Source organism: Antechinus flavipes, chromosome 1 (genome assembly GCF_016432865.1).
Source record: "Antechinus flavipes isolate AdamAnt ecotype Samford, QLD, Australia chromosome 1, AdamAnt_v2, whole genome shotgun sequence".
In the NCBI taxonomy this organism is placed as follows: domain Eukaryota; kingdom Metazoa; phylum Chordata; class Mammalia; order Dasyuromorphia; family Dasyuridae; genus Antechinus; species Antechinus flavipes.
In genome coordinates, this window is record NC_067398.1 from 227,270,180 (window position 1) to 227,294,590 (window position 24,411).

General features: G+C 32.2%; 2 protein-coding genes across 5 annotated transcripts in view; one reads left to right on the plus strand and one right to left on the minus strand.

Annotated features, from left to right (window-relative positions):
- The window catches only part of LOC127561895 (tubulin polyglutamylase complex subunit 2-like), an 877,998-nt gene that overhangs the window by 39,295 nt on the left and 814,292 nt on the right, over window positions 1-24,411 (minus strand). The gene's annotated exons all lie outside the window — the stretch shown is intronic.
- The window catches only part of TUT7 (terminal uridylyl transferase 7), an 88,163-nt gene that overhangs the window by 21,185 nt on the left and 42,567 nt on the right, over window positions 1-24,411 (plus strand). For all 4 annotated transcript variants that reach the window (XM_051997041.1, XM_051997057.1, XM_051997033.1 and 1 more), the window contains exons 6-17: window positions 2,967-3,055; window positions 5,231-5,282; window positions 7,999-8,068; window positions 8,671-8,797; window positions 11,174-11,293; window positions 13,716-13,847; window positions 16,823-17,003; window positions 18,325-19,415; window positions 19,779-19,929; window positions 20,785-20,871; window positions 21,525-21,625; window positions 23,205-23,262. In XM_051997041.1, the coding sequence (XP_051853001.1) occupies window positions 2,967-3,055; window positions 5,231-5,282; window positions 7,999-8,068; window positions 8,671-8,797; window positions 11,174-11,293; window positions 13,716-13,847; window positions 16,823-17,003; window positions 18,325-19,415; window positions 19,779-19,929; window positions 20,785-20,871; window positions 21,525-21,625; window positions 23,205-23,262 (2,259 nt within the window). The remainder of the gene's footprint in view (window positions 1-2,966; window positions 3,056-5,230; window positions 5,283-7,998; window positions 8,069-8,670; window positions 8,798-11,173; window positions 11,294-13,715; window positions 13,848-16,822; window positions 17,004-18,324; window positions 19,416-19,778; window positions 19,930-20,784; window positions 20,872-21,524; window positions 21,626-23,204; window positions 23,263-24,411) is intronic.

Consider the following 24,411-nt stretch of genomic DNA (forward strand, 5'->3'; position numbering starts at 1 on the left):
AGAAAATAGCAACTCCTGAACCGTTTATCTGTTTCCCCTATCTATATAAAATATGAAAGTGGCCCACAAAAAAATTGAGAGCATCTTTGGTGAAGGTATGAGAGAAATGAGCAGGATTTTGCAAATTACATTCTATGGCATATCATGTCTTATTTATATCCATGCAGCCTCCAGAATAAAAAATCTCAGTATGTGCTTATTAACTTTTTTTTTTAAAGATAAAATAAAGAATGATGTTCCTGTAAAGGAGCTCCAAGAAGATATCTCTTATGCATATATTAGAGTTTTAAAATTGAGTTCAGCAGCCTTTTATTCCAAAAGTATCTACTGAATTTGATTACCTACTTAATAATATCAAACAATGTATAAAAACAGGTGTTTGCTAGCTACTGATATGGAGGATTTCCAGTGTAAATTCCAAATTGAAGAAATCTATTGTTTTCTTGTTAGACAGTGAAGACCTCCAGATGTTTCTGTTTATGGTTCTTTTTGTGTTAATTGCATTACACCCCAAATATTACAGCCTCCTAAATAAAAATACAAATTCATTCAAAAGATTGAACCTAACATGAAGAAACTAACATTTATCCAAAAAAATGTGGTCAGCACATAGAACTAATCTCAGTTATTATATGAAACATGGTCTGCAAAAGGACAGTAAATTGAACACAGAATTGAAAAGAAGGAAGATAACTAGCTGGATTGCATTTGGGAAACTTTACATTACCCCCAAACTTCTCCCTGAAATAAAAGCCCATTTTTTTATACTGGTATTTTTCTGTTAGTATTATATGACTGCAAATCATGGGATACCACATTCCTCCAAAACATTAGAGTTGGGAATTAACCAAAGGGCAATGGAGAGGTATCTATTGGGCATGAATAGGCTACAACAAATTACCAATAAAATAATGTATACAAGATTATATTAAATAATAACTGGAAAAGGAGGAATACTAGTTAATAACGAGAGAGGACAACTGCATACTTTGTTGGTGCTGACATAATGTAAGGTCATTTAGAGCCTAGAATAAAGACTTCAAAAGTTGTGTGATTTCACAATGGAAAGCTTGGACGGTAATCAAAAAGGTTAGTAGACATGGGTATGTTATGTTCTGCACTGCTGGAATGAACATTGTAATCCATGAGATCAAAGATTTATCTAGTATAGAATAAAGGTAGATCTTTGATCACTTTGACTTTTTCCATATGCAAAAGTAAGTTTAGCTAAGCCACAGAGGCAGTATGGTGAAATGGAAAGATCACTGGATTTGGAGTCTCAGGCTCTGAGTTCAAATCCTGGTTCTCCACTATTAACTGTATGACTTAGAGGGATTCATTTTTCCTCTTTGGATCTCAGTTTGTAAGTTGAGTTCTCATTTGTAAATTTGGTGTTGTATTAAATGATCTTTAAATCTTATGAACTCATTCTTTTAGAAACAATTGAAAATAAATTTAGAAAAGATTTTTTTTTTTTGTGAGCATATTCATTGTAAAACTGGTTTCTCAAGTTGTCAGCAGTGTTATGTAACCTCTCCTGTTTTAGATTTTTCATTTTTTTTCCATGATAGTTTAGACAAATGATTTATGGGTGTAGTCACAGCATTATCAAAAAAATCACCGATTATGTCTCAAAGTACTGTTAATTCTTTTGTATCTTTAACAGTATTGTAAGATTTATGCATACTTGTCTAGAAATAAAGGAAACTTTTTTTTCCTTCTTGGTTTATCTATCATGTGCCTTGCTTTCTGCAATAAATGCTTTTCTGAAAAGTTGGCTGTAGCATAAATTATTCTCCAGTTATTAAATTGGATGGGCATGTAATGGAAAAAATGTAGTCCCAAGAAATAATGTCACATGAAAACAATAAAAAAATTTTTTTTTAATTACATGAAGAAAAAACTAATTTTCTGACAGAAAAATAGTAATCTCAAAATTAAGTTGCACAGTACAAATAAAGAATATAAACTTAAAATATTTTGCCAGAAACTGCATTTCCTTGAGGCTCGATCTACTGGAAAGGGGAATGTGTCCTGTCTTGTATAGTCTTTTAAATTCAATCTATGCCATTGTAAGTATTCTTAAAGAGTTGTTGTCTCTAAAGTGATTATTTTGTGTAAATATTTTTGTGACATGTTTGTATACTTTATAAGGTATTACTTGAATGGTTCAGATACAAAAGAATCCTTTTCATGATTTATTTCCCAAATCTGTAATGGTGCACATTTTTACAAGGCTTGAAAGTTTGCAAACCACCTTCCTCACAACAACCCTCAGAGACAATAGTATTATAGGATTTAGCCCTGGAGGTCATTTAGGTTAGCCCCTCACCTTAAAATCCCAGAGGAAGAGTCACATAACTAACTAGTAAGAGGCAGGATTCAAACCCAGGTCCTCTGACTCCAAGTCTGCTACTCTTTCCACTTCACCACAAAGCCTCTAAATGGTTAATTGACAGGATCTTTAAAAAAAATTTTTTTAAAATGAAAGAAGAAAATAAATGTGGGGTTAGAATGAAAAGTAATGTTTATATTTGTGTCCCATTATTTTTAAGGAAGGTTTCAGATATTAAAGCAAAATTTGATTTTAACTTCTCTGTATTTCAAAATAATGTTGGATTTTTAAAATATTTAAAAATACACTGTATTTCTGTATTTGAGTCTCTAGTCACATTTTTTTATTTACTAATATTTTCTGAAAATTGGGCAAATCTATGAAATTTTCTGCATGAAATGTAAGTTAATTGAAAAGGCAATTTCTTGGCTTATTAGTATTGTTATACTTTTGGGATGAAATTAAACTACACTGCACTTGGATACTCCCTTATTTGTCCTGAAATTGAATGTAATTTTTATATGCAAATCTATTTAATTTGATTCTCTTTTTGGGGAGGAAAAATAAAAACTTGTCTCCTTTGTCAGTAAGTTTTTATAAATTTTGCTGATAGGAATATTTTTATTTTTAGATTGTTCTTTAAGATTGTATGGGTCATCTTATAGCAGATTTGGTTTCAAAAATTCGGACTTAAACATTGATGTTCAGTTTCCAGCCACTGTGAGTATGAGTTTTTTTTATCTAAAACCAAAGCAAATTGTGGTGAAATATTTATGAATATGAATTCTATAAGAATATATTCTTAACTTTTTTTGTGCACTCTCTTTGGAGTGGTTTCAGATAAATATTAGCATTATATAAAATTGTGCCCGCTTTCTCAGACATTTCACCTTATCTTTTGTGGTAGCAGTTTGTTCCAACTTAAAAATATTCTTTAATGTAATGAAATTTTATTTTTAAATTTACATTCTTAATAGTTTCTATGAATAGCTACTTGGCTGCTATTCTGCTGAATAAGTTAGCATTATGGCTATAAAGATCTATAAATTTTGCTCACAGGGAGTGCCTATATCAAATAGTCCCATTGTTCTTTCATTTTCTAGTCTAATGATTATCAGACTTTTTAGTCACAGGATCTTTTTACATTCTGAAAAATTATTAAGGCCCTCAAAACTTTTTGTTTAAGGAGGCTATTATCTACTGATTTTTACCATATTAGAAATTAAAACTGAAATTTTAAAATAAATTTTTTAATTCACTTTAAAAAACAGCAATAAACTCATTACATGTTAACATAACATTTATATGAAAAATAACTTTACCAACAAAAATATTTAGTGAGAAGTGATGTAATTTTACATATTTTTGCAGATCACTCTAATGTCTGACTTAATAGAAGACAACTGCATTTTTATCTCTGCTTCTGTATTCAATCTATTGCTACATGTTGTTTTGGTTGAAGTAAAAGAAGAAAATCCAGCCTCACACAGATAAATAGTTGGAAAACTATTTTTAATAGTTTAGTATTTAATATTAAAGTATTTTTAGTATTATTATTATATATTAAAGTATTATTTAGTATTAAAATAGTACTTTAATAAACAAATAATGCCTTAGTATTGTTTCAAAAAAGTTTTAACCTGGGGACCCTTAGAAATTCATGGGCCATATTTTTAAAACTGCCATTCGAGTCCAGTTGTTCTTTTTAATTATGTGTTATTTGGTAATAGTTGTGGATCACTTATCTAAAGTTTTAAGGACTAATATTTACCATGTATTTATATGGCTTATAAAGATTCTGATGATAGAATTTTAGAACAGGAAGGAACCTTAGATAGCACTTAGTTCACTACCTCCCTTTCTCCTCATTTACAGGTGAGGAAACTAAGACCCAAAGAGGTTAATTTACTCATTCACGCCTGGAGGTAGCAGGAGAGCTGAGCCTGGTACTCAGGACTTCTGATTCATGCAGATTTTTCTACATAGCAAACATGATTAAAAGCTAGAAGGGACCTCCCTCCCCCATTATCTAATTTAATCCCTTTTATGCTTCTTCAATCTTCAGTAGCCTCTTCTTTTTATTGCTCATAATTGGAAAAACTATCCCAAATCCACAGAATATGTTAGACATTTATTCTATAGCAAGTAATTTTTTTGCAATTTAGAATATACAAATGAACTCAGGAACTTTGCTAAGTTTTTCTTTGTATTGTTGTGTCTCTGAGTAAAAACTGAAAAGCCCCTTTTTAATTATATTATCTTTGTTTACCTAGCACAGTAGAGGAACTGGTTGTTCTAGAGAATAGAAATGGAAATGCAGATCGATGCCAATATTGAAGTCTTCCCCTTGCTTGCTGTATTTCACTAATTTCCCTCCCTTTCCCCCTGTCCTGCTAATGCTCTGTTCACTTTAGCTTCCCTAGTTTTCTGCATACCCATGGGGATTGGTTTTTATGGCTACTTGGGCAACTCACCAACCAATCATAAATTGAAAATTGGAAGCCTTTAACCTTCGAATATTCTGATCAGTTATCCACCCAATCGTTATACTACTTAGTTGATCCTTGTGTCTTTGTATCAGCTCTTCCCCAAAGTCTTCCACAGGTGAGGTACTATTAGTTATTTAATATTCCAGTTGCCTAGATGCCAGCTTTCCAAAGTGTAACTATGTAATAGTTGTTCTTCTGGCTACCTTCATCATAGTTTAAAAGGGAAAGTTTTATGTCCTAAAGAATAAATATCTAATGCACATATGACTTTGTAATTATTCAACTCATTGTTTCGATCCCAATATGTACATTTCTGTTTTGAACTATATATCATCACACTTAAAAAAAAAAAAACACTGGTGGATTGAGCTGTCTCATTTTTTTATGTATTTCAATTATTTCATAGATGACTCAACCAGATGTGCTTTTACTTATTCAAGAAATTTTAAAGAGCAGTGGTAAGATATTTTTCATTTATACTTATAAAATCATTCCTTTGTGTTTAAATTGTCTATTTAATTCTGACATTTTGAAAGGGAAAATAGACAGTGAATTATAGAAATTTCTGATTTCATAGGAAATTAAAGGATTTAGAGCTGGAGAATAACTCTTCTGTATCATTCAGATAATACAGTCTTACTCTTATCATTTTATCTCATTTCTATTTGAGACCCCAAATATGACATTATTCTTCTAAGTCACATAAGATAAACAGATAGGATTTAAAACTAAGTCCACTACACTCCAAATGTAGTATTCTTTTATTCTGCCAGTCCTGCTAATAGCTCTGTTGTGAATCTGTTCAGTATGATTATATTTATGAATGAAACTTATTCCTACGTAAAAATACAGAATTAGATTGTATCATAATATATTTGACCTAATGTAATAGGTTGGACCCTAATGAATATGAGATTTTTATAAATCATACATTCTAATAAAGTTAGAAAAGGATAAAAGATAATGGAATTTTAGAGACTTTGTAGATAATCTAGTCCAAATACTTTACCCTCCACCCCATTTATTTTCTACAAGAAAAGATTGAGACCTAAGGAGACTAACTCAGCCCAAGCTTCTTGACTCCCAAACAAATGTTCTTTCCATTGTACCATGCATCTTCAAGCCTCCTAATTCTTATAGTAATGCATAAAATAAGTTAAGCTTCAGCTGAAATAAATAACTGATGGACTTGAGATTTTTTTAAATGTGTACAATGTCTGCTCCCTTTAACAACTGTTAAAGCTTTAACATACATGCACATATATTACATAATCACATCTTGGCTTCAAGCTTTAAGTGGTCTGTAGTCAAGTTAAAGTTTATCAGTTGGTTAATGCAGTGTCCACCAGTAACTGTTTATGTTTCTATTATTCTCAGTAGAATATTTTATTTTATCTTCTTCAGTGTCCTAAGTAAAGGGAACCATTGTCTAATAATTAATTTTCTGACTCTTAGCATATCAAAAAGGTATTCTTAATAAAGCTTTCAGTATTGAGCCCAGGAAGTAAAGGTAGACACAAGCAGTTTATTCTATTTTCATATTTAAAATTCCCTAAAGGAGAAAAGTTGGCAGCCAAATTTTAAATAAGCAGAAGAGTCAATCCATGCATCATCTATCATTTTGACCGTTATTGATAAAAGTTGCAAAACATTTTTCTATTTATTATGGTCAGAGTAGAATATATCAGTTGTGATAGAATATCAGTTGCAATAAATGTGAAAATTTATATTGATAAAGCAGTTGAGTTATATTGGTGTAATATAAAGAGCACTGGTTTGGAAGTCAGAAGAACTGGATTTAGATGCTAGCTCTACTAATTTACTACCTTTGTGCAAGTTGCAAAAAAATGTAGAAACATAACTACTATTGAAGTTGGTCTTTTTCATTTCTCATTTTGATTTTGCCTATAATTCATCATTCAACAAGCTTTAAAAATCCATTCTGTTTCAGCCATCATACAAAGACAAAAAATGAAATAATCCCTGCTCTTAAGGGGCTTGCAGGAAAGACTACAAATACATGTATTCCATGGAAGTACTGGAATGGGGATGATAATTGGGACTCATTTAAATGAGAGAATTCCTCAATGACAAAACAGCTTAGAGCTTTGAGGGGTGCTAGGCTGATCCATCTGTTTAGGGTCACACACAGGACAGGATATAGCACAGGCACAGGACTTGATGTAAGGTCTTCTGGCTCCTGGACCAGTGGACTATCTCCACTACTCCACTACTCCAGACTTGCTTCCTCTCTTATATAATTATATACAAAATCAATACTAATAATTAGGGAGAGAGGCTATTAGCATAAATGTCTAAAAACTTCCTTGTAAGAATGGATAAGCATATACTTTAACATATTTAACATGTATTGGTCTACCTGCCATATGGGGTAGAGGGTGGGGGAAAGGAGGGGAAAAATTGGAACAAAAGGTTTTGCAATTGTCAATGCTGAAAAATTACCCATGCATATATCTTGTAAATAAAAAGCTATAATTTAAAAATGGTTAAGAGAGTTAATTGTTATAGAATAGTAGAACAAATTTTAGTAATGTTTATAATATTTCTATGTTCTTAAGTGTCACCTCAATATCTCTTAGTCTGTTACACCTTTAAACATAAGTAGTGTAATCTAATTTGTACTACATGCTTTCCTAACCAACCATCAACTTTTTCCATGGCATTTTAAAAATGTAAGTTGAAAAGAACTTATTTTCAGTTACTGAGGAGTGAGGCTTGTTGAATTAAGGAATTCCAAGTTGAAGTAAGACTAAATTTGATTGGGTGTCAGCATTGTGTCTGGCACTAATATCAGGGAAGGAAGAAACAGTGGCTCACCTAATTTCCTATGAAAACAAGAGTGTTCCTAGGTCAAAAATAGAACAGATCAAAGCTTTCATACCAGTTAACAATTGCTTTGGAACCTTCAGTTGCTGCTACAATTAGATTTTGGGTGAAATGGGGAGACCCAATCTTAAAAAGGAAATTGTACAAATCATGTGAATCCTTGGACCCTAGTACTTATATCTTTCATTTTTATACATAGATTAGAAGTTCTTTTTTCCATAGTTCTCTTTTAAAAGACCAAATCAAAAAAGCCTCTTCTAATACTCTTATCAAGTTCTGTTTTACAAAAACTTTTATTAACATGAATACTATTTTTTCTTTCCTCAGAATCTTTCATTGATATTGATGCAGATTTCCATGCTAGGGTGCCAGTGGTGGTGTGTCGAGAAAAACAAAGGTCTCAGTTTGTATTTACTATTTATAGGCAATTAAGGTCACATACATCAACAGGGAGATGTATGTAATTATCTAAATGATTCAGTTGCCAGAATAAATTGATGCATACATTAGTATTTCACAAATTTACTATTGACATTTACTGTATTTTGGGCCATCCTGGTAGAAGTCCTTTTTTTTTTTTAAAGCCAATCAAAGAAAACAGTGTTGGGGGAAAACATTTTTCACCCATTTCAATTATATGACTAAAACATTGGCCACTAAATTTTCCATCACTCCATTTTTGGATTCATTTTTAAATATAATGATGTGTTAGCATGAATATGTCACATAAAAAATAACACTTGATTCCTCAATAGGTATGAATGCCTCCTTTTTCCTGGACATATTCCTCCCATTTTATGTAATGCACAGTTTTACTGTGCATGTTTTTAATAGAAGTTAGCTTTTTTCATTCTTGTTCTTGTTTCTTAGAAACATTTTTCATAAGTTGAACTATGAAATAGTTTCAGCTTAGTAATTTTTTTTTAAAACACTAAATGAAATTTTCATATTTTTGTGATTATCTTAAATCCTGATTGGTTTGTTTTTTCATTGTTTTAGTGGCCTCATTTGTAAAGTGAGTGCAGGAAATGAAAATGCTTGTCTGACTACAAATCATTTAGCTGCTCTTGGAAAACTAGAACCTAAACTGGTGCCTCTAGTAATAGCCTTCAGGTATTGGGCAAAGGTAAGTATGGGCCCTCTAAATATAATCATATGTCTTTACATGAGGATAAATTTACACATGCATTAAGTCACATTTGTAGTCTCTTTATTTTTATTTTTTAAATTTTGGATGTATATCAGAATCTAAGACATTTCTGGGCAAATGAAAAAAATCTTGAAATCTGAAGGAGGAATGGAAATTTTGATATTTTAATTTCCTTAAAAATCTTTCAGTATACTCTAAACTTTGAATGGCCTTCCTTTAAAAAAAATATTAGTCAAAATATTACATTTTAATTATATTTTCTTGATTTGGGACCCAAACAGGGACAGGATGCATTCTGAATGTCTATATCTAAAATTTTAAAGTTAGTGTAATTGAAATACTGATTAGAAGAGCGCTGCAAAATTTTAAAATTAAATTAAGATGGTAGTACAATTTGTCTTTTTACATTTAGAAGTATAGATGATTACATACTGACTAGCAGGAATATCAAAGTTTTTTCTGTGGTATAATTGGCAGAAATATTAAAGCAGTATCTTTTTATTTTGTACCCAGCCATCAGATTAGCAATAAATGACTCATGAATTTGAATTGTATTCATAATAGTGGTAGAGTACATATACATGAATCCACTGATGTTCTAAGAGTTTCCAGGCAGTAAATTGAATTTATTTGGTTCTTTCAAAAATGAATTTGGGTTTAAACAGAGTGACCTGGACAATCTGTATGACAATTGATGGACTTGAAGTTGCAACAGTAGAGTGATGATGATAATGTAAAGGAATCACAATTGTTTATTATCTTTTGACCTCCCTCCTGATAACCCTGTGAGGTAGGCAGGAAAAAGATTGTCATCCCCACTTTATAGTTGAGGAAACCAAGTCTCAGAGGCAAAGCTTGCCCAAGGTCACATAGCTAGTATGATTAAGAACCAGGGTTCAAATTCAGTTTTCAGTCCTGGCACAGGGGTTTTATTCCTAAACTACATGTCTCTGGATCATCATACATAATTTACATTTATTATTGGCAATATGAGTCATTTTTTTTAAACTAAAGAATACTATACTTCAGGGTAGTATTTTCCAATGTAATTAGAAATTGAGTAGTACTTAATCACCTTGAATTGTTCACATCTTCAGAATTCTGAAGGCACCAAATTATTATTGGCCATCTAATGAAAGCCAAAGTGATTTCATAGTCAGCTAGATAGTGCAGTAGAAAGAGTACTAGACTTGGAATTAGGAAGACTCATTTTCCTGAGTTTAAATCTGGCCTCAAACATTTATTACCAGTATGACCTGGGGCTTAAAGCAATCCTATTTGCCTCATTTTCCTCTTTTATAAAATAAGCAAGAGAAGGAAATGGCATACCATTCCATTATCTTTGCCAAGAAAACCCCAAATTAGATCACAAAGAGTCAAAAATGACTGAAACAAGTTAACTCCATTTGAAACAGAATGGGCTTTTTTAAAGCCTGTGTTTTGTAGGGTTTTTTTTTTTTTTCCAGAGCTTTATTTTCAAGAAATTGGAAATAAAAATTACATAGGTCAAAAAGTAAATCATCCTCACTTTTTGAAAATTGATAGGTGGGTAGGTGATTAAAATAAAACAAACCTAGCTCCCAAACCCCAAAACATTTTATAAAATATAAGCTCAACTAACATCAGTCATCTTGACTTTTGTCTTGCCCACTGGACTTTGATGACTCTGGAAGAAAGAGAGAGTGGGGCTGATGATATTGTGCTGTCCTACCTCATTTAAATTCAGCTCATGTACAAATCAAGACACTATCTCATAATGTCATTGCTTTTCTTCAAGAATGAAGGACAAACAATAGCAATTAGTTTCTTTTGTAATAACCAAATTGGGTGTACAGTTGAAGGCAGTTGGTGGCACAGTGGATAGAGCACTGGACCTGGAGTCAAGAAGTTCAAGTCTAGCAACCATGTTTGCTGGTTGTGTGAACTTGATAAGTTAAATACCATCTTTCTGACTCGGTTTCCTCATCTGAAAAATATAAAATTGATAGTTTCTACCTCGGGATAATTGTAAGAAGAAAATGATAAAACTTTGAAGAGATCCACAAAACTTAACATGATCTAAATACTAGTTATTATTATTAACAACAAGGGAAGGTCAACCATGCCCACAGTAAGGACATAAACCAGTGACTTGCTGTTGTAACCCACCTGAACGTTGGACCTTAAAGCAGATCAAATCAACAGGATTACTGAGCACTTATTGCTTGAGGAGCTAGTGTGTTGTGTCACATTTTACTTACATGGTTTTCTTAACAGGTGGTTCAAAGTAATGGTTGTTTTTTATATATAATCAATCTTGGAGAATGAAAAGTTAGGGGAAATACTCATCCACTTTGCCCCTTTTATTTTTAGCTTTGCTGTACAGATCATCCTGAAGAAGGAGGCTTACCATCCTACGTATTTGCCCTAATGGCCATTTTCTTTCTTCAGCAAAGAAAAGAACCAGTTCTTCCTGTATATCTAGGATCATGGGTAAGTTTCACTTTTTTTTTTAAACTACAAAATTGTAATTTTTACAATAAATATATTTGCTTCAAAGCAGAGTTTTAATTCATATTTCCTTGCTAGTCAGGATAATTCAGTTCAATTAATTATGTTTAGGCACTGGGAAACATTCAAGTTGTAAACAAGATGGCCTTATAAAATTATCAGGTGCATTTAAGATTGAGTGTTGAGGGAGAGGGAAAGAGGGAAAGAACTCATAATGAAGAGTTGCTCTTTAAAGGATGGGTAGGAATTGACAAGAAAAGAGGATATTCAGAGCACAGGAAGTGACAAAAACAAAAGCACAGAATTGGATGAGTTCATTGAGGATGTAGGAAATAGAATAATTTTTCTGAAAAATAGTATATTTGTTAGTGATGGTGAGTTATGGTTTAAAAGTTGAGTGGTGCCAATTTGTAAATGGCCTTGAATGCCACAAAAAACAGTTTGAACTAGGCATGGTTGGCAATAGGGAATCACAAAATATTTTTGAGCAAAGGAGTGACAGGACTAGACCATTGCATAAAGATGGATTAGAAGAGTCAGTTGGAAAATAGAAGCAGGAAGAATTGTTAAAAGACCTGATGACTAATTTGTTATATTCTGTGTAGTACATCTCTTGGGTGCCTGACTTTTTTTCCCCAAAAAGAAATATGAGCATTTTAAGTGGTGGTTTTTTTTTGTTTGTTTTTTTGTTTTTTTTTTTTTTTTGAGACATTTTAAGCTAGAGGAAAGCACAGTGGATAGAGAGATGATCTGTGAGTCTGGACCTGTTTCCAGTTCTGCATCAGATACATTCTGGCCATGTAAGCCTGGTCAGTCATTTGGCCTTGTCTCAGAAACTCTTAAGAATAGGTTGTAAAAAGGTTATCTTATGAATTAGAAGAGGCAATTTCTCCTTATCAGGAAGAGTTTTCTACACAATAAAATCTAAGGGAAGGGGAAGGCGGGAGGGGGGCGTGTATGTGAGCGTATTCTTGAAAGAAAAGTACACTAAACCCTAAATATACATATATACACAATGTGGAGAAAATATACAATATTTATATTAAATAAATACATCTACTACTTGAATTTACTTGTAAATTCTGTCGTTTGAACTATTTTGAAACAATGACAATGCAACAACATGAATAATTACAGAAAATAGTAATTTGGTTATCCTCAGGAGTCCTCTGTTCTTAACTTCCAAGTTATTCATCATCATCTCTCTTGAGATTGGACTGATGAAATTATCTTTACCGACCCTGTTTCAAACTCAGGTCTTCTGATTTCATACCCAGTGTTCTCTTTTGACCATTCTGGTTTCTGTTATGTAAAGAAAAATGCTTTCTACATATTTCTGTACAAAATAATATTTTGATAAATCTGTCTTCATGTGCCTTCACATTTTATAGATCTACAAAATTCTCTTAGGAATAGTAAAACTGTTTACTATACTTAAAGGGAAAAGAGGACATGTTCCTACTTACTCCAGTTTTTTCTTTCTTTTTTCTTTTCCTTTCATCCCCTCTTCCCACTGGGGAATTGTGAAAGAAAGGAAAAAAGCTGAAATGAATTAGAGATGTTGGGTTGCAAAAGACTGAATTTGCTTTCATTGGGGAAGGTCCTGAGGTTTGCAGCTTTCCAGAACTAATCCTGCTCATTTGAACTCATTTTGGATAAGTGTAAAAAACATTATATTTGATAAAGAGCTGTCCTATTTTCATCCCAGATGACATGTTAATTTACCAACTCTATGTTACTGGAATTGTTTTATCTGAATATTCAACTTGAACTTTTCTCAGGTCTTTCCCAGCTTTTGTGACTATAATATCTTTATACCAGAGAAAAAGCCTGAATTTTTTTCTTTTTCTTTTATGGGATGTTTATGGTACCTTTTATTCTGACCTTCATATATGGCAAAACCACAATAGAGAAAGTCACAATGTGGAAGAGTTAACTATCTAGACATTTCCAAATATTACTCTCAGTTATTTTTATAAAGAATTCTCCATATTTTTTTAAAGTGTCATTACCCTATGTTAGACTAGGTTGACACAGTGAAGACTTAAAGTTGTACATCTTTATGAGTCTCTTTTTATTAGTCCTTTCAATCTTAATTTTTTTAGCTGTGATAAAAGATTTGTGGGAAATCGGTCTCCTGTATACAACTAATATTCTAGTTGGTGCCTTTAAAAAAATACTTCAAGTAAGAAAGTAGTGCACTGAGAGCCAAATTTTTTTCACACATTTAAAACAAAACTTTGTAAATAGCTCAACAAGATTCTTTAGGACTCAACTTAATATATTCTGTAATGGAATTTTCTATGGGATAAAATCTAGCAATTTATTTAAGATTGATAACCATTGATATAACAATAAATACTGTTTTTAACTTACTAAGATTGAATTTGTCCTGTTTTCCTAGATTGACGGATTCTCATTGAATAAATTAGTAAATTTTAACCTTAAAGAAGTTGAAAATGATTTGGTGGTTTGGGAACAGACTACTATGAGAGATGATGAATCATCTAAGGAAACATCTTTTAAAAGAGGAAAGGTCTGAACTTATTTTTATCTACTTTCATAATTAAACTGAAAAACTTGGTCAGTTTTTAATTAATCAAAATTGGTTAATTGATTTATTATTGATAATTTTGATTCAAACCAAGGAAAATTGCATTGATTTTATAGGATTTTTCAGGTTTCTTTCATATTCCTTTATTGCTTATTTTCTATGTATTTCTGTACAAAATAATATTGTGATAAATCTGTCTTCATGTGCCTTCACATTTTATAGATCTACAAAATTCTCTTAGGAATAGTAAAACTGTTTACTATTCTTAAAGGGAAAAGAGGACATGTGCCCACTTACTTTCTCATCTTATTGCTTGCCAATTTTTATAGAGAATGAGCAGCAGAGGTAAAATTCAAGTAATAAACCACCATATTTAAGACAGCAGTACAAGAAATGTCACAAGGGAATTCAAGATTAATTTTCTTACATTTCCCTAAGAATGTAATGGCTAACATACAGCATTTGTTTGGATTTACAATCAAGACTAAGATGATCTTCAAGTAAATAGAATTCAGGGAAAATCTAGGCTCCAAGCGGTTACTTACTTTAACTCTGTTAAAGCTCCTTAGTTTTCCAGGGTTGAAATGAGATTACCTATAGGCAAAATTCTTGACTTCTAGTAATAAATTCCATAAATGATAATAATGAAATACTTAAAGCGTCCTTTGAAGAAACCTTCTGAAAAGCATGGCATAATGGGTAGAACTTCCATTTCAAAATTAGGAAGACTTCTGTTCAGTAATCATTTGTGACATAAATTATATATATATTACCCTGAGCAAGTTATTTTAAACTTTTGAATGACCCAGACAATGTGCAAAGACTTAAACTTGCAGAGGCGGTACTACCAGTCTTCCCTCAGAGAGAATTCCCCCATATCAACTGAAAAAACTTTCCTGAGAGGAACCTTTATCTGTCCTTTCAGCCTTAGTATTTAATAAGATTTTAATAAAGATTTGTGTAAAATGAAATGAAAAATATTAAAGAAAATATTACTTGTTATTCAGATCCCTAAGCATATGAACTTGTGGCTTATATAGTTTTCTATCATCTACTTTTGTCACCTACTAAAATGGTCTTCCAAATTTGAAACAATTTTCCATAATGTTTCTTGAATATCAAAGTATAATTCTTTTTTGACATATTTACAGTTACTCTATATAACAAGATGAGGTTTGGGAGATAGAAACAAAGAGAAAATATGCTATGAATTATCACAACTGTGAACTTGGGATCATAAAAAACTTGGATTTAAGTCCCACATCTGAAAATACATAAAAATGCCTGATTAATCATGAGCAAGTCACATAACTTGTCAGTGCTAAAGGCAACTCTCTAAGATACAGAGAACTTAATGATGTACATAGTTACTTTCTGCATTAGCTATTTCTATATTGATGAAATTACAAACCTTGACCCAAAACACCCAGAAGTATGGTGGTTCTTGAAGAAGAATCCATCCCCTTTTATAACATCCTAAATACGGTCTTTCACTTTCTGCTTGAAGATCTCTATTAATCGTAAATTTAACTCATAAGACAGTTCATTCCATTTCTAAGTAGTTCTAATACTTAGGAAATTTTTCCTTACACTGAACCAAAATTTGCCTGCATATAACTTCTACCTATTGACCCTAGTTCTTCCCAATGAGATGATTCTTCAAATATCTGAAAAAAAGCAAAAAGTCCAATAGTAATAAAAACCTAAACAAATACTTGAATTTGGGAGATTTGTATAAATTAGCCAAATTATGGCTTTATTTCTTAATATAAAATCAGAATTTTGTATTCTTGAGACTGCCTAGCATAATAAAAGTAATGGCTTGAAAGTTAACAGACATGCTTCTTGGTCTCTGTACAAGCATTTTATATTTCTGCACTTTGGTTTCTTCATCCATAAAGCTGGAATAATTTCTAATGTACCTTGTAACTTTAAAGTTCTATGATAGAAAATACTTGTATTTCTGTGACCTATTTAACATGTAAAGGACTGCTTGCCATCTGGGGAAGGGGGTAAAGGGAGGGAGGGGAAAAATCGGAATAGAAGTGAGTGCAAGGAATAATATTATAAAAAATTACCCTCGCATGGGTTCTGTCAATAAAAAGTTATTTAAAAATTTAAAAAAAAGAAAATACTTGTATTTTCTTCAAATGAAAATATCCAAACATATGTATGTTTTAAAATCCAAACCTTTTACATCAGAAATTAACTGACATCAAAACTAAATATCCAGTCATAAATACATTATCCTTGTAAATCTGGGTAGCCTAGGATCCTATTCTCTTTATTTTTTTTCAGTATCCACTTCAAGGATGTTATTAGTAGGGAGTAGGACTGAGAATCTTAGTATCTTTTATATAATCCTTATTGTATTCACTACATTTCATAAATTGGAAGTCGCAACATATGCCTAATGTATCAGTAACTGCTTTTTCACACTTCAGTCAGGAATGGCACGGAAAGAGATGTTGAGAGACTGATCACACAGTAGTTGACATAGTAGCAATTTAGTATTTACAAAAAACTTTACACACACTTAACATTTCTCATTGAATCCTTACTATAACCCTGTGAGGCAAGAGTATTATCATTAGTAGTATTCTCATTTTATAGTTAGAAATTTGAGATTGAGAGAATTTGCTCATATTAACAAGACAAGTAAATATCAAAGACAAGATTATCAAGCTGGATCTCTCTTAATTTCAGTTCCAGTTTCCTTCCCAGTACTCCATGCTATCTCAGTTAGATCCCAGTCCTATCTAAAGTATAATAAAAACAATTGCTGATACATAAAACTTAATTTTTTTTTTGTGGTCAGTTTAAGCGCCATGTGAAAAGATTTTCACATTAAGACCTGCCCTTAAGTTTCATTTTGTTAAAACAGAATCTGTATAATTTTATTTATCTGATTGTTTGGACACACATAATGAATTTTTTTCTTTTTTTTTTATTAATAGGTTCCATTGGTATTTGATTTAGAAAACCAATGTTCTGCACCAGTTGGGCAGCTCTGGGTAGAATTGCTTCGTTTCTATGCTTTAGAATTTAATTTGGGTGATTTGGTCATCAGTATACGTGCCAAAGAAGCTATATCTCGTGAAGCAAAAGATTGGCCCAAAAAGCGCATTGCTGTGGAAGGTATCCAAATTTTTCACAAAATAACTAAAAACAAATGCAGATCTAACAGCATGTACTTAAGTCTAACAGCATGTATTTCAATCTTCTTTAATCACCTCCATACAAGGTGTAGCAGAACCCACCAGTAAAGTAAACAGAATAATCCTTGTACTAAGTCTGTATGTGTCATTCAACTCAGTACAATGTCATGCTTGGAACTCAATTTAAACAACTGTAGTATAAGCAGTATCCTAATTACACATTCATTAAATTTAAATGATTCCTTAAAAGTTTAAAAAAAAAACCTGATTATAAATCTTTACTTCTAGGTTCTGTTATATCCATTTTCTATTAATTGATTAGTTTCATGGACTCCAGCAATTTGCAAATACGTTATCTTGTTATGAAGCCTCCAATGATATTTAAAATGTATACATATATTCCTTTGCATAGGGCTCATTAAACCAGATCTACATTGCAATGAAATACACTGATATATTATTCAGTAGGCATTGGAAAGTGGACTGGCCTCTTAAGTCATTTTCAGCTTTTAGAAGTTAGGCTGTTCCATAACTGAAACTTATATAGAAATCTAAATTTTTCCCCTTTGAAAACATTTTTAAGAACTTCCTCATAATTGTAGCTGAAGGAATCTTCAGTATGGAATTCCCTTATTTTTGCTTGATTTTTTTTTCAAGCTTTATGTTGCATAAGAGGGTTTTTTGCATTTTGCATAAAATTCTGTGTGCAGTCATGGGGATCTCACATTTTTAAACCCTCCCCTGCAGTTTCTCTGGCTCAGCTCTTCTGGCCAATTGCCTACCCTGCTGGAGTTTTAGGGGAGGAGAGCGAATTGTGAGAAGTGGTGTCTCCTCCTCGTGCCTCCCTCTCACCCCTGGAATTCAGTCCAGCCAGTTCAGTGATGGGGCTTCACAGGGCGGAAGAGTAGAGGTAAGCTTTACAAAGACTGGCTGAGTGGGGGAGGCAAAGCACTCAGCAGAGCCTTTCAGTGTAGGATGCAGTCCCAAAAGGCTTAAGAGCCAGATTGATAGTTTATTTTCCATTGCCACTATCACATAACTAGATAAGGAAGGGGATATTGGCATTGTGCAAGTGGGTTGGTTATAAGAGATAATTTTGACATTTGGAGTTTCTTCATATGAGAGATTTCATCATATGAAAGATAATATTTTCCCTCCTCTGTCTTGACTCCCAAATAAAAATAGCTACACTTAAGAAATAGGATTCATTTTATCTGAATTACTGTTCCTTTTTAATGTAATATATATTGATTGTTTTCAAAGTAAAATATAAAGATGTTGCATTTTTTTTGTTGTTACAGATCCATACTCCGTTAAGAGGAATGTGGCAAGAACTTTGAACAGTCAACTGGTTTATGAATATATACTTCATTGTTTAAGAGCAACATATAAGTATTTTGCTATCCCCCACAAAAAAGCAATAAAGACCACTCCCAAAAAGCCTATGAATATAAATATAGATGCATCTGAAACATCCAAAAACCTAAAAGATGATGTAAAACATGATCCTGAGGTACAAGTAATGAATAACAAAATTGTGGTTGTGAGTGACTATGTTGATGCTACCAATATTGTAGAAAACTTCAAGGCACATCAAAGAAATACTATAAAGGTGTTTGATGGTTTTGAAAGCCCAACAGAAGAGTTAGGAGATATTCAAGTTGGAATCAACCAAGGAGACTTAGATTGTATCATTGAAGAAGTAATTTTTGATGATTCTGAGGATTTCAAACCACACTATGAGGAAACAGAAAGTGGAAATGATGAAGATGAGGAGGAGGAAGAGGAACCTGATAGACAAGACTGGGAGAAAAATTTGACAACTATGGATCAAGAATTAGATGATGACAGTGAAAATGGAGAACTACTTGCCCATCCCAATGATCTTGACATGGAGACTGACAGCATTTCAGATTTAGAGAGTTTCCAAAACATTACAATAACTGAAAGGGATGATTTTGTTACAGTAGATGACAAAGTTGACATGGATGAGGAAAGTACAGAAGGTACAGATGAATTAGAAGACTCAAACAAGGTTACACATTCAGTACAGGGCCAGACATCAGAAATCACTAATTCAGATGATGAGGAAGAGGATGAAGAAGAAGCCAGGCATACCATCAATGAAAGAGAGAGTGTTATTGTACAAGATGAGTTAGACTCATATACTGGATATGGAGATGAGGATGCCCTCTCTGAAGAGGATGAATTAATTGTTCCTGTTAAATATGAAGATTTGAAAGAAGTTGGAAAAACTGTAGATGAACCCTTGCTAATGGAATTAAATGAAAAGTATCCTCTTATGGAAGAAAATGTATGTGAGGAAGATTCAGCTTTAGATCATTTGGACCTATTCTACGAATTTAGTAAACCTGTCTTCACCAAGGGCAAGGTAAAAAAATTTAACTGCCAAAGAAATAGCTTGGATGTTTCTTTGTTTATTTTTAATTTTGTGTATATAAATTTATTTTTCATTTAATAGAACAGGCTTACTGAAATGATTAATAATGATGATTCATTTGATTTTTAAGCTCAAATTGATCACCAGACTTCTTTCTAGGTTTTAACATTCCTCCAATTTCCTGCCCGAAACTATTAAAAGTTGCTAAGTATTCCAGCTATATCATACCATACTCCACTCTTGATGATAGTTTCTCTTTGAGGAAGTTAAAAGTAGAATATTTTGTGAGAAAAGATTAAGAACTCTGATATTTGAAACTGCCTTTAAGTCTTTTTGCCTTTCCCTTTCATGTAGCCTCCTACTGTAGTATGTAGTTTGTGCAAGCGAGAGGGTCACCTAAAAAAGGATTGCCCTGAAGACTTCAAAAAAATTGAATTGGATCCTTTGCCACCTTTAACACCCAGATTTTCAAATATATTAGACCAAGTTTGCATCCAGTGTTACAGTAAGTTGTCAACATTTTTTACTAATTTCTAGGAACTTTAAAATAGGCTTCCAAAAATTGCCAACCTAGGTGATAGCTTAAGATTTTGAGAAATAACAATATCTGTGTATCAATCTTTACTTCTTTTAATTTCTAACTGTTCCAGTATTGTGTTCATTACAAGGATTCATTTTTTCTTTAAGGTTCTTAGTTTCAACTGAGAGAAGTAAATACAGAAAAACTTTAAATAATATTTTCACTTTAAGCATTATAAATAAAAGTATCTATCTAGAGTAGTCTCTTTGCTTTACCAGTATTTGTTAATTAACCAAAAACTTTTATCTCCCTCTTATCCCACTGTATACTTACCCTCCCTCCTGCCTCTGAAATAAGAAAAAAACCCTTGTAACTGATATGTGTAATCAAGCAAAACAAATGCCCACATTGGATATTTCCAAAAAAATATGTCTTATTTTGTACTCTTGAATCTCTGAAAGAGAATGGGTGGTCGTCTTCATCATCAGTCCCCTGAAATCATAGAGTTCTTAAGTCTTTCAAAACTGTTCAAAACAGACCATTTTAACAAAATTATGTTTTATAAAGTTTCAGGCTGATCTATAAAAGTCCTTTTTTTGTTAATAATATCAAAAGGTAGTTTCTTTTGATAAGATAAGAGTAATTTATTGTTCCTTTTTGAGATCAGACTGTTTTAACTTTGTGATTACTTTGTTTCTATAGTAGTGTTCTACACATAGGAGATGCTTACAGATTTGGGAATAGAGAAAATTGTTTTTTAATAAAAGTTTGGTTCTTTTAGTTCTTGGACAAACTTTTGAAAGCTATTTGACCAAAAGTATTTCTCATTATTTTAAATAGAGGATTTTTCTGCAACTGCTTTAGAAGATCAGGCTCGTGAACATATTCGACAAAACCTAGAAAGTTTCATAAGACAGGAGTTTCCAGGTAAGATTATTTATATCACATTTTTTTCTTAGCTTACCATTTCTAGAACAACAATAATTTTGTTCTAAATTTATTGACATAAAAAAAAATAAATAATGATTGTTTGGTATTGTGGTTAATATAGAAAATTATAGTAGTACACCATCAGTTGAATATTGAAATATTGTTTTTATTAACAAATGTCATGCATGTATTTTATTTCCACTTGAAGATTTAACTGAAACTTAAAATTACATCTCAAAAATTTTTTCAAAGAAGTAATAAACTTAGTAACTGTAGATGTAAGGAGATGCTGTAGATTTTACCTTGAACTTTATGTCCTAAAACTTTGACAGTGATACAAATGTACATTTTTCTTGCTTTATATAATTTGCCTTTAATAAAAGAAAACTTTGAAGTAAATAAGAGATGGGATTCTAAAATAAACCAGAAATTAAGTGAGATCTATATTTGTTTTCAGAGATTATTAATAAGTTGGGAACTTTGTATTTTAAAAGCTTTACTTCTAAACTTAGCTTTTTTTTTTTTACACAAAATAATTAATTTTTTGTTTTCAGAAGTATCTAACTCAGTTGATCATTCTTAAGAATGCCTGTTTGAAAATAAAATTCCCTCAAAAAAATTAATTACTATTTATAATGCATTTCTAATAGGCACCAAGTTGAGCTTATTTGGTTCCTCCAAAAATGGATTTGGGTTCAAACAGAGTGATCTGGACATCTGTATGACAATTGATGGACTAGAAACTGCTGAGGTAGAGTGATGGTGGTGGTGGTGGTGGTGGTGATGATAATGAGGATGATGGTGATGGTGGTGGTGATGGTGATGGTGGTGGTGATGGTGGTGGTGGGTGGTGGTGGTGGTGGTGATGATGATGATGATGATGGTGGTGGTGGTGGTGGTGGTGGTGGTGATAATGATGATGATAATGATGATGGAATCACAATTATATATTATTTTTTGACTTACAGAGCACTTCCCTCATGATAACCTTGTGAGGTAGGCAGGAAAAAGAATGTCATTCCCAATTTATAGGTGAGGAAACCCAAGTCTCAGAGGCCAAGGTCACACAGCTAGTATAACAAGAACCAGGATTCAAATTCAGTTCTCTCCTGAGAACTGACATATTATATTCTTTTATACTACATGTCCATGGATGGTCATATATAATTTGTATTTGTTACTGGTAATGTGAGTTCAGTGAGTTTTTGAAAACTACTGAATATTCTAGTGTGATATTTTCCCATAAAATTCGAAGTTGGGTAGTGCTTAATCATCTTGAATTGTTCACATCCTCAGAATTTCTGAAGGCACCAAGTTATTATTGGTCATTCAATGAAAGCCAAAATGATTTGGATTTAAAGACATAGACACTTAGACGGTGCAATAGATAGAGATAGATAGACTCTAGATAGGTGTAGAGTCAGGAAGACTCATCTTCCTGAATTCAAATCTAGCCTTATACACTTACTGGCAGTGTGACCCAAGGCTAAAATTTAACCCAGTTTGCCTCAGTTCCTCATCTTTAAAATGAGCTAGAGAAGGAAATGGCAAACCGTTCCATTATCTTTGCCAAGAAAATCCCAAATGAGGTCAAAAAGAGTTGGAAAAGACTGAAGTGACTGAACAAGATGTTAACTCCATTTGAAACACAGTGGGCTTTTTTAAAAGCCTATTTTTTTCAGAGCTATATTTCAAGAAATCACAAATGAAAACTACACAAACCAAAAAGTAAATTGTCATAGCTTTTTGAAAAAGATGGATGGATGATTAAAATAAAATAAACAATCTAGCCCCCAAATCCCAAATTATCTCACAAAATAAAATCCCAGACCATGGCCAATTGTCTGGTCACTGGACTTTGATGACTCTGGAAGAGACAATGGAGCTTGTGACTTTGTGCAGTTCTGTCTCACTTAAATCCAGTTCGTGAAACAGTCAAGACACTGCATTCATCAAGTCATTGGTCCTCTTCAAGAAAGGAAGAACAACAACAATGGTATAAGATAATAAGATGTTCACACTGATTTTTTTTAATCCTCATTTTTGTTTATCTTACTGATCCAACAGACATTTATTAAGTACCTATTATGTGCTAGGGATACAAAGAAAAAATTAAACAGTCTTTGCCCTCAAAGTGCTTATATCTTATCATGGTTCTCTCATTCAAACTCTGGTCTTTTGACTCCAAATTCATATCTCCACAAAAACACACTGTTTCTGAACTGAAATGAATTTGGGAATTTCTGAAGGTAATGGAAACTTGTATTTATGCTAGCATTTTAAGAAAAGCTCTTTAATATTGATGTAATGATTTGCTACTTTTATTTCAGGGATTAGATTGCATAAGAATGATTGAAGAACTTTCAAGAGTCCTCAAAAAACATTCAGGTACTCTATAAGCTAGTTGGATTTTGCCTTCTCTTTATTAAGCTTCTGAATTACCTAAAAATTCAGCTATATAGCATTGCAATTGAATCAAAATATTTTTATTATTTTAAATTTGCCATCTTGATGCTTTTTTGCAAAAATATTTCATTTATTTATGCAAAAAAAAAATGGTTTTGACCTGTTTTAAGAGAGAATAGGAAACCATGAAAGCGCTTCTAATATTTTGTGTGTATCTTTTACTGACTTGGGTTTCAGTTAGAAAACAGGTATCAGAGACACATGGCATTTTAGTTTGGAAAAGCTTATGCTTTTATCTACATGGGGCTAAACATAGAATGGAATTGATTAATCTTAAATCAGTTTAAAGTACAGTCTCTTTGTCCTTAAATATTTAGCATCACTTTAAAATTACCACTATTGTTATAAATAGCATTGGTAAACTCTTTTCCCCCTTCATAAAAGAACATTGAATTGTTTTTCATACTTTTAGTTAAAGACAGGCATGGCTGTAATGCTTAAATTCATAGTGCATACACCTGCTTTAAGAGTTAAAGTCTTCTTTTCCTTTGTATTCTTTATTTCTAGGAGTTTGAATAAAGACTTTACCTGTCATTGGGGTAACTGGACAAATCTTAAATCTTTTCCTCCCCAAGTTTCTAGTGGAATTGAAAGTTAGCGTGAGTGTCAGTTGGTTTTTCATATATGTACACAGACATACTTAGGTATGATCACTGGGGAACCAAGAATTTATTTCAAGTGGGGGAATATTTTTATTTCCAGATAGTGTATACAAATTCTATAGGGTTATGTTTTCCAGTAAAACAATTGATGAAATTACAAAAATTTCCCCATCCCAGAGGAACAAATTGTAAAAAGTTTCCTCTTCCACATTTATTAAGCTCTTGAAGAATGGCATTTGTAAAGTTAGACTAGGCATCTGACTGGGAATATCAACTTAACTTTGCAAATAAATCAATAAATTTTGCGTTAAATAATTTAATGTGAACCATGACCTGTAACCAATATTCTTGTAACCATAAGAAATAAGAATTTCTTCTGCAATATTTAATGTTAAAAGTTAAGGATATATGCAAAGTTTTGGATAAATCAGGAATATGATGATGGCTACAGAATTTTGGCAAAAAAAAA